Source organism: Thunnus thynnus, chromosome 5 (assembly GCF_963924715.1).
Source record: "Thunnus thynnus chromosome 5, fThuThy2.1, whole genome shotgun sequence".
NCBI lineage: Eukaryota > Metazoa > Chordata > Actinopteri > Scombriformes > Scombridae > Thunnus > Thunnus thynnus.
In genome coordinates, this window is record NC_089521.1 from 21,283,335 (window position 1) to 21,300,902 (window position 17,568).

At 40.0% G+C, this 17,568-nt stretch overlaps 1 protein-coding gene across 12 annotated transcripts in view; it reads left to right on the forward strand.

Moving 5' to 3' along the window:
- tjp1b (tight junction protein 1b) overlaps positions 1–17,568 on the forward strand; it is a 59,656-nt gene that overhangs the window by 10,382 nt on the left and 31,706 nt on the right. The window contains exon 1 of one of the 12 annotated variants that reach the window (XM_067590071.1): positions 11,608–11,761. The exons of 8 other annotated variants lie outside the window; for them this stretch is intronic. Coding sequence is in view for 1 of the 4 variants with exons in the window: in XM_067590069.1 (XP_067446170.1) it covers positions 11,766–11,786 (21 nt within the window). In the remaining 3 variants the exon portion in view is untranslated. Of the gene's footprint in view, positions 1–11,607; positions 11,787–12,083; positions 12,103–12,178; positions 12,233–17,568 lie in introns of those variants that run through there. 3 more of the 12 variants (XM_067590069.1, XM_067590073.1, XM_067590072.1) reach the window with 3 other exon arrangements.

A 17,568-nucleotide genomic window follows, 5' to 3' on the forward strand; every position in this document is an offset into this window, starting at 1 on the left:
ATAAGGAATTGATCTCATGTTGCAAATTTGGTGAAAGGGGCCCCTGATTAACATTACTTACCTTACTTAGAGAAGATCATCACACAATATTCATCTTCAAGTGGTTTTGGACATTTTTTTTTTAAAATTTTTTCATTTTTTTGAGTCCTGAAGTGGTTTTGTGGCATCACTATCCACGAATGGGATATTGGTATCTGCATTGCATGGTGCTCCTTTTTTATGTCAATACGTTTCCTTGACTAATGTGAAGCACATACGTCCACATTTAAGTCAAGTAGAAGATCCTGAATTTCCTGAGTGTGATATTTATATATATATATATCTCCTCCAGACATGTTTAAGACATAAAAATACTCTGCTTTGAATAATTATTTGTCTCTGATATGGTATTTCTACAACAAAAAGTACAATTACTTTGTTAAAAATTCACAAAATCACATAAACTCCTTCTCCTTCCAGAATACAGAATCTATGAATGTACAAATATTGTTCATTTTAAAAGTTTAATTACTGGACACAAGATGTCTCCTACTTCACTGTAAAGTCCATTCTGAATGTTTGTGCACTGCAGGCTTCAGGTTTCCACATCACAATTGTGTAAGTTGAATATTGGACCATAATTGGCTCCAAACTAATTCTGGTGTCACAAATCGTGCTTGTAGATACACGCCTTAAACTCTGATTTAGGATGAGCACAGAGAAACTTTACACCTTCAGCAGATAAATATGAAAACAGCCTTCTTGTGTCATACTTTGCACATACATCATTTTGCACAGTGAAACTGAAACATTCAACTGAAAAAACAATAAACAAAACATATTTTTGACTGGAGGGGTCTTTAATGTATCTTGTTTCAAATGAATATTCTTTGATGGAGATAATTGAAGAGGCTGATTAAATTCTGCATTTTGTTCCACTTTTTATGTCAAATATATTATAATAATACTTGTTTAAGATTCAATCAAGGTTTCTATTCTATTCCCAGACATACAAACAGGTGTCTCAACTCTTAAATGCCTCAAAATGTTCTCAGATGCTCAGTTTGAAATACTTGTATTTCAGTTTTTTATTGTCACAGTGAATTATCATGAAATACCTTTGCACAAGTGTTTTTTAGATACATAAGGCATTATAATTCACAAAGCAGTGTTTTAGAATCGGAGCTCTTACGTGCATAAATCAAAGCAGAGACAGTTGTAATACACGTACCTTGTTGTTTCCAGACAGAGCAGTAGACTGCCGGAGGGCCTTAGCCTCAGGGGAGTTATATCGTGTTGACAGCTACGCTATGACCCGACTGTGAATTCAGCTCGAACGCTCCATCTCATTAAAGGATACCACAAACCCACTGAGCTGGTTGAAGTACTGGTCAGCAACAGTACATGGGCTTAAGGGAGCATTTGAATGTTAAAGTACATGTATCAAAAAGGGAAAAAAAAGAAAATTTGCAAGGTGCATTTGCTGATTTGTAAACTGTGTTGAACCAGATTTTATGTTTAAAAAAAACATGAAAAGTTATTTGTAATACCATTTAATGTGCCTTGAGAGTTTATCTCCGACTCCTGTATAAGTAAAGACTCTCAGCTTAGTGGTGCTTTGTGTCACAGTCACAAGGCTTCTCTCTGAAAGGCTGATTTATTAAAAAACGTGAAAATATTACAACACACAGAATTTGGCAACAGTTTTCAGACATTGTCAAGGTAAAAAAACAACAAATTGTCATGATTAATTGAACAGAAAGACCTAGATTTCAAAAGTAATTACAAAAACCACCATTCAATTCCCATTTAGCAAACATAACAGTGATATGTTGGAGGTGGATGCTTTTAAGCTGTAATTGACAGATTAGTGCTGGCCTTGATTTTGAGGCATACACAGCAAACATAAGCCTTCATCTGAATGGAAAAGGCGGTGTATAGTGTCACTGTGTTCTCGTATCCTCTCCTGCTCTGTAAGTCATAGAGAGAGTGACTTACCACATTGCGGTCATTTGTCTTTATGGCCTGCCACTCAGAGGAAGCTTCAAATGGCTCAAGAGGCCACTATCTCACCAGAGACTGAGAGCTCAGCTAAAGGGCTCCTGGCCTTTCCATGGTATATTTCTTTTGTACAGGCTGTGTGTGCACTAGAGGAAAACTTGCTGACTTGCCCAAACTCAAATGCAGCTGATGGAAGTAACGGCCCGCCTTACAGTGAGTGATGAGATTGCAGGATGCTGAGCTGAGGAGCAGTTTCCATTGCATCCTACTGAAATGTCACAACAGACACAACACTACAGCGGAGCTGCTGGATGATCTGCAGTCATTTTTTCGAACAGAAATCTCACCTGATTGGGTGTTTAAAGAGAAAAATGAAGATATTAATCAACTGAGTGTATGAATTTAGGTCCATAACTATCATTGCCCATCAGCGTAGAGCTAAATAATCAATAGTAGTTAAGACTTTGTTTATATCGATTGCTTCTTTTGATTGCTTTTCTCTCTTGATAGTCAGGGGAGGACTTTGGCGCTTGGCCCACTCCCGCTGTCATTTGTGTTGGCAAGCAGCGCACTTGTTCACAGAAAGCTTGAATCAGATTTTAGTGCTAAGGCTGCAGAAAGCACAACAGAGATGGAGAGGGGGGGAAACTACAGTCTTTTATGCACCCGATGCCTTTGTGTACACCAGGAGTTATTTTTCTGCGTTCATCAACAACACATCGTCCCATTTCAAAGCAGCAGCGTTTACAGTATTTCTTAATGCTTCAGGGAGATGCATAAGTCCATCTGTTCTACACACAATCTTACTCTCTTCATTTATGCCACTAATACAGCCTCTCTTTGTGACTCTTGTGTGTTGCTTCAAAAAAAAGACAACCTCAAGAATGAGAAGAAACACGAAACTGCCACCTTTTAAAGCAGATTTGCCTTTTTTCCCCTCCATGTGTTAGTGTGTTTGTATATATAAATTAATGTTGAGATTATTCTGAATGTTCGTATTATCCTTATATGTGTTATATTATTTTTCAACATGACAACACGGGGAATCATCTTTCACACCCATAAAACTTGCACTGTAGCACTGGTGCAGTGTGGATGCTAAACTGAGGTTGCTGTTTCTGGAAACATTTCATGTGCCTTGATTTTAGGGAAAGATCTGTTTTTTTAATGCAGCATTTTTCCTGCCTTCTCAGCTGTTTTTGGGAAATGTTAAAGGAATGTTTGCTGCAGAGGTTATAACCAGGTGAGTTGCAGAGAAACTAAGAGTGTATCAGCAGGAGCAGATGCAAATAAGCCAAGATGAAAAGCGCAATTAAATTAATTACTCCTTAACAGATCAGGATCAGTCACCAACTGTGCCTGAGCTTTGCCTTGGTCAAAGCCTTAATCTCTTATTAGTTCTGCTTGCCCCATCCCACTCCTAAAATCCCATCCTTGGCTGCAGTCTGCCATGGAGAGAGGCACTCCCCCCTAACCACCACCAAAAAAGCCCCAGCGTAAGCATTTATTCGCTGCTCAGTCTTCGGAAAGTGCTGCAGATGCATTTACGGAGAGAGCAACTGCAGCTGAATTAACCAATCTGCATATTCAGGGCCTGTTAGAGGGAGATTGTTCCCATGTGATGAAGGCGTGGAGGTGCACGAGGGTTGGCGCGGAGGGCTGGACCTGAGTGAGACACACCACAAGGCCTGTGGAAAGTGACAGAGAGAAGGAGGAGCTGTGCACAGGGGGTGGGCGCAGGAGATTTATCACGACTAACACTGTAGGAGGCCTTATTGGAAGGAGGAGAGGGGGGATGAGGGGAGGCACTGTGATTGGAGCAGCAGCTGATTTTCTTTAGGTGAGACTGGTCTGTTACGTAAGAACAGAGTCGAATGGATATATATTTTTCTTTGTTCTATAGGTGATGAGCACTGGAGGATGGTTGGGGGTGATGGAGGGTTTGTATGTGACACTGAGGTGGAGCCATGCGTGATGCATGTGAAGGTTGCGTGTGTGATCCTACAGGCTGTGTGGAGGGGATGGCAGATGTTGGGTGCATTTCTGGAGGCTGTGTCTCAGGAGCGAGGCTTGCCTATGCGACCTATGATGGGACATATGGCAGGTCACTGTAGGCACTGTGTGCATCTACTACCATCATGTCACACATCTTGTAGCAACATATTGACTTCACAGCCTCTGCAGCAGCAATTTCTAACATTTTCAGCGCTTGTTTCTGAAATTACAGCCTTTAAAAAAAGAACACATATAAAACTTGGTTATTACCATGTTGATCATGTATTGTTACTATATAATGTGTGTTTATTAAATGTGTTTCATTGTAATTGTTCAGTTTTATCTTACACCCAGAAGCTAAGATCCTTAAAATTGATTTCTTGTACAATTGGATCAAAATACCTTCTTGTTCATTCCTTAAAGGATTCGGGGTAAAGATTATTAACAGCAGAGTCCTCAGTTGTCAGAGGTAGATCTGAAGAAAATGACTCATGCTTCTGAATTGTTTTTATGGTCAGGCTCATGTCCTTCATCTACAACAAATCATTTCAAGAGAGAAGACTCAAACCCACATAAATCCCAACAACTCTATTGACTTCCCCACATGATTTATGACAAGAGGAGAGAGAGACCTGGACAGTAAGCACTATCAGCAGCCCAAGGATTAGTGAAAATGTAGCACTAAACCAACATCACATGCAATATTTTCCATTCCAAAAATACAGTCTGTATCTATTTATAACAGCCTCTTGCTGTAATTTTGGATTATTTTCAAGGAGGGCTTGATGTTCATTTGAGTACTTGAGCGTGGGGTCAAGTGAAGGACAACCAGCAGGATGATGTAATGTTTGTAGGAATCAAGATGGTGGCCATGGTGGGGAAGTCAAGCATGAAGAATGAAACACTGGGAAGGTTGTCCTAAGACAACCTAATCAATCACTGGGTTTGATGCTCACAGTTGTGGATGCTTTGTAGATTGCACTGTACACTGTCTGTTGATTGATTATCATGAGATGAACACATACTGTTTTTTTCTGGAGGCAATATTTTGTGTTTGTCCACTGCAGCGAAATTGAGATTTCACAGGCAGCAAATACACTCTGGATATACTCGTGTTTATCTGCCTCTGTAACAAAATATCAAAATCGAAATAGACACATCTTTGTTATGAGAATCGCTGAAGAAGTGTGTTGTTAAAAGAATATGAATTATTTATTATCTGCAGTAATAACACCATAATTCAGGGCCAATCGATCCTTCATTCATTGATCGGATAAAACAAGCAACATGCACTGGAACGTATGAAAGCCTATAATTGGTGTCAAATCATATAGCATGTGACAATAGAGGACCATTAATGGTGAAAAGGACAACAAAAAAGATACACAAACACAAAATAAACACCTGAACCAAAAATAATTTGTTTTATTACCACAGGCTTCATTTCCTACATCAAGCCAAAATGTTTACGCTGGGTTGGAGAATGAATGAAAGGAGGAAGTGAAGTGGGTTTCTGCTGTGTCAATGTGTGTGTGTATGTGTGATGTGTGTCATCACGCAGCCTGCTGTGTTGCTGGACTTGTAGGATGTGTGTTGATGCCCAGGGAGGCACCATATGCTGTTTAGACTCAGGAGCATCCCATCACGGTGGACCCGTGGGTGAACAATCCCAGCTCTTTCTTGTGTCTCCCTCCATCAGTTCACGCGTGCATCATCAGCCAGCAGGGGTTGAAGTCACGCAGCTCCACTCTCCTCACGCTTGTTTTCACGTCACCGTAAAATAATTCTTCATATAGATTTCCTCATGCAACGCTCCACAGGGTCAGGCTTGACGCAGATAAATAGTGTTCAGCTGAAGTCCTGCAGAGGGCAGGCTTTTACTACCTAAATGTACAGGAACACACTGAAACATCCATGTTTGCACAGCTGATGCAATAGTGAAAGGAGGGGTTGGGTGTGCAGTTGGGATATTGGATTTGGATGAATGTTTAGCTTTCAAGCAAGTGCTTTAGTGTTTGCCAAGATACATTGTATTATTAAAAACAGTGGGCAGTGCAGCCACAAGAAGGGGGAGAGTTGTTGGTTTAAGATCTATTGCTGCTCATGTGGTTGGTGAAGTCAAGCAGGCAAACATACAGTTTGACCTCCCATTAATCTGATGTATTGCACAAGCACTCTTTGCTCTGTAAAAAATAATTGCAGTTTGATTTTTTCTTTACCTTATTGGTAAAGAAAACCCCTGTGATAAAGCCTGTGATAAAATTAATTTCCAGATGAATTGAGAAGCGGTGAAGATTTATAGTATTGTCTTCTTTCCGCAGTGCGGTAAATTACCCCAGGGTGATTTTTCTCCCTTTTTCCTTCCTGTCTCTGTTACCCCCATCACCTGCCCTCCACAATACCCCTTCAGTCTGGTCTGAGGGGAGCACCTGATCCCACACCACCAAGGCCTTTAATTGCTTCACTCTCATCCTGAGCGAGGCTGCTCTCTCAGGGGAAAAAAAAAAACAAAAACATGAATAGACAACCTCTAATGAATCCAAACCAATTTAAAGGTCAGTTTGAAGGAAAATAAAATAATACAGCCACTTCATTAATAATTGAACTGATAGTTCATGTCACATGTCAAACAGCGTGTAAGGTGATTCCACTCTAATTGCAGGAGTGTTTTGTTTGCATTGTGTATTTCTGAGAAACATTGTAGGTTTAACCAGCGAGTCTCCCTGGACTCATGAGATAAGAGCCTCAGAGTACTTCTGGTTAATTATTATAGATAATTAATCTGCCGTCGCCATTTCCAGCTGTCTGTCTGTGAAATCACAATTGGATTGATCAGTATCCTGCTGCCTTAAAAGCTTTAATTCCCCCAAGGAATTCAGCGTCATGGTTAGCACTGCAATCTATGATCTGGGTGTGTGTTCAAAAGCAAAATAACTCACCATTTTGCTGCTGTCATACATGCATCCACATTAACTGATTGGAATTGTTCATCTTTATTAGCATTTGTGCTCCCCTCCTGGGATAAACATACTTTAGGTGATTGCTTCTTTGCTACTGTACATGATGCTGTAGTTTGATCCAGAGGGGATTTGGATGTTGGTGGGCCCGCATTGACAGCACGCCTGTTGTCACATGATCTGCCGGCTGGGGATGTGAGGTCATTTCATGTCACTTGATATGTCTGAGCTCTCAGCTGTTGGTGGGAAAAATGAGATGGAGATTATAGGTTCATTTGGGGAATCTTGGAAAATATGTATTTCCTCTCTGTACATGGATTTCTGGTTTTAGGCTTGAAATGTATGAGTCAGTAAATCCAGATTGGTGCCTTTGTCAATCACATCCTGTATGTTCACGGTGTCAGATGGTGTTTGCCTCTTTCTCATGCTGCCTGTGGCTCAACGTTATGTCACACTGCATGAAATACCTGACTTCAAAGCAGAAGTGTTTGTAAAAGTCACTATCACGATCACCCTGCAGTACTGCAAATGAATGCAAGCACAGTCTTTTTTTTTTTTTTTTTTTACAGATAAGTCATCTATGCACATAGTTAGCAGAATGATATTTATTAATGTCATGATTTATACAAATTTGTTTCATTGCTGCATTTCCACTGCAGCCAGTTAAACACCAAAATGCATCTCTTAACATGCAGCAGGCTATAAGAAAAACACAAAAGAGCAAAATTAGTCCTCTGCAAAATCTATTGTTTTATTGATTTCGTTAGTCCCTGTATAAAAGCTGAGTACACAAAAGCCAAAAGAGCAAAGCCGGCTGGATCATTATCTTAAAAAAATCTATCTGTATACTCATTGAGGATCTAAATGTTATACTCCGGATGAATGATGAGATATTTCTTCTTTTGTGAGACAGGTGGTGCAATCACATACTGTAAAATCAGCTGCTAATAAGCTGGACTTAGAACAGGAGGCTGCAGCCAAACTCCAGCATGTTTCAGCTGCATTTTACTGCTGCACATCCTCAACTCCTCTTCACCAAGGTCACACTTTACTCCTCTATAAAGCACCTTTTGATAAGTGTCTTTTTTTTTACTGCTGACTTTACAAGGTAGCTCAAGCTTTCTAGATCATGGACCTCTGTCTGTCTCTCAGCTCGTGTGGCATTACGGAGCCTCGTGTAAGGAATTTCTATGCTGAACTAATGGGCTGGCCGTCAAGTCAGTGTGCTGCTTTCTCGTACTAGAGGTCAGTGATATTGACAGAGGACAACACAGAAGTCACAAAAATACAAGCCTCTGTACAGTAGCCAGCGCACTCCATTATGGGATTACATTGATATACTCCAATTTGTAAAACCAAAGACTGGATAACAAGATAAGAAGCATAAAGTTTTGTATATCATCTTGCAGCTTTGGCAGCATAGTGTCACATAATATCTTTTTTTTTTTTTTTAACTCTCACACCGCTATTGGACAAAAGCATTTATTTTCCTCTGCTGCAGTGCTATGTTTAACGTCTGTCATGTCATTTGATAGCTGCAGTCATTAAAGCTCATAGATAGCCATGCCAACCTTTGCTTAGTAGGCTGTTTTCCTGACCTGTACAGCTGAGAGGTGACTCGCTCACCGTCAGGGGCAGTGCACTCTAAAAGCCAACCTGCTGTGAATTTCTAATTTGCTTTTCCACTCGTGTGATTTTTTTTTTCTTTCCTGCAGTCATACTCCGCTTTGGATTCTGCCTCTGTGTCTAAATGTGCTGATGGGGAGAGAGGGTCTGCATAATTCTGTTGCACGGCATGTGAAACTCCCTCTGTGCTGTTGGAGCCAGTGATGCAAACACTGTCGTAGCATTAACAGAGGGTATTTCAAGGGCTTCAACAGAGATAGATTAAGCAGCATAAGCTCACATCAAAGCCCAGTCAGTCACATACTGACTGTAAAAAAAGTTTACATTCATGCATTTCCAGAGAGGTTTGATAGCTTGATTATATATTTCTGCCTCATTACTTTAGTCAGCTTTAATACTGCATGATGTTAACTCATGATAACAACTGCTATCATCTAACCATCATTCATACTGAGTCACATACTGTCCTGACATGTTGCTAAAGGTTTGTCTATTATCACTACCAATGGACACTCAACAAAACACAACTGTAGAAGTGCAGGTCACAAATATGTTTATTGTGGAGTTTTAACAGAGTTTTTTTAACACCATATCCTGCTGTTCATCATGTTTTGTTTTTCCACAGGATATCTATGACTGCCCTTGTTTATCTTATTCTTATGACCTTGACCAACTCGCATTCTTCCATTCAAGATGCCCCCGCCCCCCTCTCCTTACGATCCTCCAATGGAATCTGCGGCAAGTCTCCTTACGTCAGCAACATTGCGGGACCTCTGTGCTCCTCCAGCATTATATTCAGCCCCTATCTTCTCCTGCGCTCATTAGCGCCAGAGGTAGAAGTGACAAGAACGGTCACACAATCTCAAAGTGATAAAATGCACAACAGAAGGTGCTGCAGAGAATTAGGTACTTCTAGAAGGCCAGCACAAAAAAACTAAAGTGCATGTGATAGAGTCTTAAGAGTGGGGTTTGGTGCAGTGCACAATTTACATTCTACTGTATATTGATTAAATCTGTATACCCCATGGGAAGGAGTATTGAGCATCGTGACTGTAGGGTGGATTTTAGTTCTATCCTCTGAATTTTAAATGGCTTTATGCAGCATGTCATTACTACTTAAGTAGCCTACCTCAGCTTTCCCTATAAAGAGTTTATGTTTGCTGTAGTCAAAGCTGATATCCAAATAGATTTCTTCACACTGCCTTTTTCACTTAATATATTAAAGCATTCATGCAGAAAGCCTCTAATTTTCATCCTGCAGAGAGCTAACATTTTGAAATAAATTACAGTCTTTCCTGATTATGCACACACACACACACACACACACACACACACACGGAAAGGCATAAGGGATGGGCCATCTTGTCCTTGTTCAGTCCTTTGTTTCAAAGGTGTCCCAATCAATCAAACCACTCATTTTTTAAAATTTGATCTGTCAAATCTGACCATAAATATTAACACCTACTTAACATAAGAAAGTCCACGTCTCCTTTTTTTCTTTTACATTGGTATATAGAGATTATGCATCCAGATGTTCTGGCTGTAGAGGTGTTAACTACCAGATATCTATTGCATCTTGCTGTTGGCTGTTTACATAACAGGTGTAAAAAAAAAAAAATCCTGTTGTTGTATGCATAAGCAATTTAAAAACTTTTTTGGCAAGTCTTGAACACTGAAACTCAAATACTGCTCAGCACTTGGTTGAAATGTGCTGTGCAAATAGTCTTTTTGCATCATCAAATAAAGCTAAAAGTACAATATAAAGACAAATTTTAATCACCTCTCTCTTTAGGTGCATGAGGACAATATAGCTGCACCCTCACTGCAAACTTAATAGCTGTCTCACCCTTACGTCGATTTATTAGCTTTCTGTGTGATCAGGATGCGTGTTAAAGGCTCTTTAAAGATAAGATGTAACTCCTTGTGTCACATGTGGCAAAGGCAAAGCTTACAATGCTCTGTGTGCACAATGACTTGTTAGGCCTACGGCAGTCTTCCCGTAGATGTCTCTACCACTGGTGCAATAGGCAAATCATATCACCTGGAAGAGGAAGTTTTCAGTTGCCTGTATGAAGTTCAGACAGGGATATTAACTGTTTCTAAGCAGACACTGTAACTGTTTTTTGTTGCATTTTTTTTTACTGCATTACCAGGTTATCTCATATAATTTTATTTTGTTAAACATATCCTAGAGAAGTTTTTATGGACACATACAGTTGGCTATGTCTACGTAAAAACTGTTAGACCTTGCTAATCTCATTATCCATTTTGAGAGCTGTCAGTTCTTTTCTGATCAACTAGACACTAACATAAAAGCAGTAGCCTGGTTTTTGTTTTGTTTTTGTAGAAGCAAAAAAAATGGGCTGATGAAAAAGACTAAAATAAACATCAATTTATGTGCAATATAGTTAATTCATGATTCCTGTCATCAATCCGTAAATTTAAAGTGGGTTGTCATTTTGTCTAAATAATATCCCATAAAAATAGGATATAATATATAATATAAATATAAATAGGATATAATTATATTATTATATTATTGTTATAGTCTAATACTGAATTTTCTAAATTAATTGCCATCATTGTTGATAATACTCATATATTGGGACCTTTCCGTGATAAAAGTGCAGTAGCTCTAATCTGGAGTATTTTTTCAGGATTAGTATGCTGTTTTTTGAGTAGGGGTATTCTCCTTATTAATCAATAAATTTGCAATAGACGACATATTATTAACAGTCGCATCCATTAATTCATACATTGTGGGTACTGATGTGGTTACCAGGCGCTGAAAGCTTCACTAGAGCATTTTCATCCTCATCGTCGACCGTTTGTTCTCACGCCGGAATGGCGCTGGATGCTGCTGCTGCTGCTGCGGCTGCTGTGGACAGCCTCTCTGCATCCCTGCTCTCCCCCTCCTCTCGTCTCCTCTACTCTCCTCTCCTCTCCTCCCCCCCCGCGGACAAACCGAAATGGTTTCTTCCAGGCGAACCTGTCACTGTCACCGGTGAAGCGGCGGTGAAGGCAGCCGAAGTGTGAGAGCAGAAGGGGGGGCGGGGAGGGGGGAAGAGAGGAAGGGAAGGCTTCATCCACTGCCTGCCATTGCAGTGCGGCGGCTGCTGCTCTGGAGCCACACCAGGAAGACCTTTCTCTTTTTCTGTAACATTTTTAACAAGCACGCCGTGAGGACCATTGCTTTTGCGAAGGTGAATGGGTTTTCTTGATTTATCCGTGAGTACGTTATTTCAGAGAGTATATATTTTTTGCTCCATAAGCAGGAGCTGAGTGGATGTGTGTGTCCCCCCTGCGGGCACAAGCGAGCGATAACGGTACAAGCGGAGGTAAACTTAGCTACCTCACTGCTAGCGAACTGCATGTACGCGCTATGCTAAGCGGTAAGCTAGTTACCCAACATGCTAGCGTTATCTTTTTATTGAGCGCACGAATAATGATGTCAATTGCATTATTTTTTGTGGAGCTTGCATAAGCTGTAATACTGAGTCACAAACTGCCCTGCGGTCGAGCTGTCACCGGGCGGAGCTTCCAGGTAACATTAGCTGGGTACAGCTAGCCTAGCTGCTGTAACAAAATGTCGGCCAGCTAGGGGGTTGATTTGACCAAGAGGGGTATTAAGGGGGCACAAGATTTATGAAGCGTCAGACTGCAGGAGGCAAAGAGTGAGTGGTGACGTGAGGTCCGCAGCTAGAAATATGACATCGGTTTTTCAAAATTAAAGGGGAAGGTCAGGCGGTGGCTCACCTTGTTTTGATGGCCGGTTAGTAAAAGCAAAGTGGGCGAAGCTAGGTAGCAGTTGGCTAATGTTAGCTTGTTAGCTGGCATTAGTTTTGGTGACACCGAGAGATACTTGCCTGCATGTACACGATGTTAAACCAGCTGTCATAATAACGCACTGTCATGTCAGCTGTGTGTCGGGGGGCTGCAGTCTGTGTTTGGTTTCGCTTAACACATCTAGGCGAACTATCTGACTGTTTTCGTGTCCGTACAAACGGACAGACTGCGGCTAACATGAATAATAAAGCACCAGTCGTCACCTGTTGAGTATTGATGGACAGTATCGCTTGTTTTGTCCGTTTTTTTCGTTTGCCGTTAACTGCCGTTAGACGGAGCTGATGACGTTATCTTGTTGGTACACTGTCCACTCTCATCATCTGACTGGTGTACTAAATATGTAACGATAGTGAGGAGACGAACATGTTATTATTTCTTTTAGTGTTCAATTTATCCGGGATCCCGGTAAATGCGATTTGGCATAAATGCATTAACCTCAGCCAGTTGCTTTATATGGATGAAACAGTTAACTGAACTAATTTAACTGTTCAAGTTCAGTGAATGCGTCTGCCAGCTTTCCAAAATATATCCCACAACCCTAATGTAGAGTACTTATTGTATGAACACATCTTGGCCAAAATTTGGTATTATATTAAATATATCTTTAATGTAGCCATTATGGCTCAGCTCTACTTTTTAGGTTGTTTTTTTTCTTATTTTTGATAATGCTACAAGGCAGAGAAGATGTCATAGATTTATTTGTTTAGTTTGAAAAATGGATAATAGGCTTTGAATTTAAAGGAAGCTACCAAAATACTATTTAAAGCATGCAGTAATATTACATTTCTCAACTATAACATGAATAATTTTCTCTTTCAATGGAAGTATGATTAATTTCTGCACATCTCAGTATTAGAATCTGTAAGAAGGGATTACCTTTAGGTTTTTGACTGAATATGTCATCACTGGCCTCACGATAGCGTTGCAAAGTTATATAAATGGCAGCTTGGCAGGGCAACAGATTTTCCAAATTTAAGTGGGGGAGGCAAAATGCAGACTATATTTGTCTTAGCCATTAGAGGTTTCATTGCACAGTTTAATTCAGTGTGTTCTTTTTAAATAATTCAAATTATAGTGCTGAGCAGGGGATGCCTCTGGCAAGCATGTGGCCTGACATGAAGAGAGTATCTAGCTGCTCAAGGGCAGCCATAAATGTTGGCCTTTAAATCATGTTGCCCTAAGCTGTCATAGGAACAGCAGTCATCTGAGTCATCGTGGTTTTGGAAGGTCAAATGTGTCTGATATTTTGCCTACTTAAGTCGAATTTGACTGCAGTCTCGTGGTTCTGTGTATTTTTAGAAACTGTCTGAAACAAGACGCTCGTCCAGATGTTGCTTATAACATACCTATGTTACAAACAGACACACTAATGAGACTTCATTACTGTTTTTATTTTGTATGACGTGTTAACACAAGGAGCGCCTCTGAGAAATTAAACCTTGTTTAAATTCAGGTTTGTATGTAAGTTAATGTGCACACAAATGGTTTATGTTATGAATATAAAAGGGTAGATGGCCTCTGGTGCTTCTTTGAAGAGAATAATGCTCTAACTGTGTAGAGACAGGGTGCTGGAAAACAATGCCAAGAAATGTTTGGAAACTGTGGGAACAGTGTTAGCAGTAACCCAGAGGTGCCATTAGAATGAAAAGGAAAATTATTTACCCCGCACTATCTTGAAGTATTGTATCCATGCTCATACCATGGATTATTTTGTATAGTTGGCATCACCATCAAGTGTGAGATTTTCACTCACTGAGAGGTGTGACTTGAGACTGAGATGGACTCATTTCTCACCCATTGTTTCACCCTTCCTGAGCTTATACTTCCATTACAATCTTTTTTTTCCCAGTTTAGGAGGTTTTTTTGCAGCCCAGTCTAATGCCTTCTCCCTCTTTATGTCCTCTCAAATGTTACTCTGCATGTTCCTCAGTGTGGCTTGATTGGTACAAGATGAATTCTAATGCAACGGGTACCATTGGGTTGCAAATTTAGCTAACATGCTAACAAAAAAGTTACACATCTCAACTGTATTCTGGATAAAATATAGCCTAGTTCATATGTAAATTGCACTACATTTACTGATAGGTCTCATCAATGATATTTTGTGGGTCAGGCTTTAAATAGTTGGTGCACTATCTTTTGTTCCTTACTTATTTTATGCAACTCAGATTTTAGGCTACTTTTTGGAGAAAAGGTGTGTAGTTGGGAAGTTGATTAATCCTTGCTGTGGGCATTAAAAGGTCATTGCTCTGATATATGGCCGTGCTACAACTTCCTAGCAAACATCAAATAAAAATACGACATTAAAGTCCATGTTCCTATAGTACAGCAAGTCTCTCTAACAAATGGCACGTTTACATTATGGCCATGGCTCCAGTTATACAGAAGCTCACTTGTATAAATCAAGGCCGTCGTAAATCCCTGTTTGAAAGAGGCGTGGAATTATCAGGATGAAGAGGCTTGCAAAATCTCTCATCAATCACATTTCAACATGAACCTCCTTTTTCTAATGGCGCAGAAACATCCCATATCATTACTGTTTTTCATTGGCTTCGTTGTCCTCATTTCAATCACTGTGACGGAGAGGAGGAGGGGTTCAGGTCAGTAGCTCAGCTTATCAGCACATTCCTGCCCTCTTGTGTGCTCTGTGTGGGGCACTGATAAGTTCCACCGGGCTGATTCAGTTCAGGAGCTGATTTCCTGGTCCGTGTGTTCAGGACACACTCAAGCTCCGCACTGGGCTATACCAGCTATATGTAAGTCCTCTCCTAAGGTAGGGAGTCGACACTCGAGACTTCGTAACTACTAGTTAGTTTGTAACTAAATCAGCTACTAAAATTGGTTGCACCACGATTACTTGGGCCATAACCTAACTAGTTTGGACATAAAGTCATAACTAAGGCAAGTCGTCAATCAACGGTCAAAGATAGAGTTCCACTGTCATGGTTACCGTGTGCATTAGCTTTCTGGCTGGCATGAGTCACTTGGCATCGTAGTAAGCTAGATCGATATTGAAATAACATATCAATAAATTGGGTCTCCACTGGATTACTGTGTTTCAAAATGGCATGCAGTTAATGAAAAAATGATACCGTGTGGCAGAAAAACTGCTGTTTTACCATCAGTGAGTATAATTCTGACATTTTATGATTTACACCTACCCTAGAGGCATGTGTAACTATGTAGTTGTTACTTAGAGTTGTAGTTTGTAATTTATCTCTATGGTGCAACTGCTTTTATTTTAGTAATGCGCAAATCACAACTTAGTAATAATTTGCATTTATAACTAGTTTGAACTCACACACAGCTGGTGCAACAGGCTGCTGGTTACGACTCCAGCTGTGGAGCCCCGACATAGACTCTGCTGTTCTCCTTTTGTTGTGTTGTCGACACAATCAGATCAGATACAAACAATTTATTGGTGTGAAGATGCAACACTCTTTGCTCAAATGAAAACACAATAGAAAAGAGTAAGAATAAAGTGGCATGAACATATTACACAGGTCATATTTCCTGGGAAGGAAAGGTCGGGGAAAAAAATCTAAAAAAATTACTTTATTTGTCGATAGTCTGTGACATGTTAATTAAACACCAGTAAAAAGTCATCAAACACAAATAAACCCAACAAATAAAAATTAAAGATAGCCAAGAAAGAATTTCCTCTTCTTAACAGGTAAACGATAATTTAGTGTCATTTTACACATTTGAATTTCAGCAAAAAAAGAGTTAGTTCAGTTTAGATTCAAAATGCTTTAGTCTGTGGGATTAATATCATATTTTAGGAGGGAAACAACTCAGCCTGACCACTCAGACTTGATTTCAAGTATTTTAGCTTTTTCCTGCACCACATGACATGGTTTATGTTACGTGTTATGACAAAAAGTGCAGAGAGCAACCAATCATCCTAAAAACAGTCGGAAAAGAAATCGCAGAACTTCCATGTTACTATACTGTCGGACAGAAAAACTATGTTGTTGTAACAGCAAATTATCATACCGTCTAAACACAAATCTAATCTGATCAGTTGTTAATTACAGTGTTGACAGCCAGCTTAAATGCCTGCTAGCTTCCTCCATTGGAACTTGGAAGACAAGTGTGGTTTTGACAGGTTTCGTAAGGTGTGTGTGTGTGTGTGTGTGTGTGTGTGTGTGTGTGTGTGTGTGTGTGTGTGTGTGTGTGTGTGTGTGTGTGTGTGTGTGTGTGTGTGTGTATGTGTGTGTGTGTGTGTGTGTGTGTGGGGCCAACAGAGTTTATTCAATGTTTTATGGCCACTGGCCACATGCTGCCTGAGAGACACATCCCACACAGAAATTTTTGCTGCTCAAGTAACTTTGTGTCTAGACTTTTTTCCCCCAGACATGACCACTTTAAGTGTGGGGCGTAATTGTTTGACTTGAAAAGCCCTATGTGTACATTTATTTATTTTGATAAGAGATACTTTTTTTCCCACTACTTATTGGCACTATTTTGAGAATACATATAACATCAGGATGGAGATTTGTTATAGTATACAGTAGTATAATAGTAGTCAACAGAATTGGATTTTCTTCCTTTAAAAAAAATGCTACAACTCTGTAAAATGCAACAAGAAAATGCTGCTGCCAAAGTTGTCATTCTGTAATCACTAGCTTAATTTTTTCCCTATTTCCAGTTATTAGACATAGAACTGTGGTTTACTTGTATGGATAACTTTGTGTTTTTGGAGTGTTTAATAAGAGGAGTGTATTTATCTTGCGGAGTGTAATCCCACCTCTCCATTGCAGTCATGAATCAAGTATCATAAAATAAAACAAGTCGCAGTGGCTGAACTGCTGACTTGTAGCGATTAGCAGCTCCGGTTCTCTATGTGCCTCTTTTGGTTGATGTGGAAATAATTAATTTTGAGGCTGGTAGGCAGAAGGTAGTGGAGAGAGCAAACTATGAGTGGAATCTGTCACCTCGCTCTCTGGCTCTGCTCAGAGGGATGTAAATTTAACTCGTCCCCTTTGCCAGCGGTGACTCGGTGTCTGTCAGGTTTGTCCAACTCGATCATTATCCTGACTGATGTGTGTGTTGTAATGACCAACACGGCCTTGGTTTGGTGTCAGGTGTATAGTGCTGATGAATCTGGGCTAAATCTTTGTAAAAATGTGTAAATCTGTTTCTCTTTTGAACCTTGAATGCT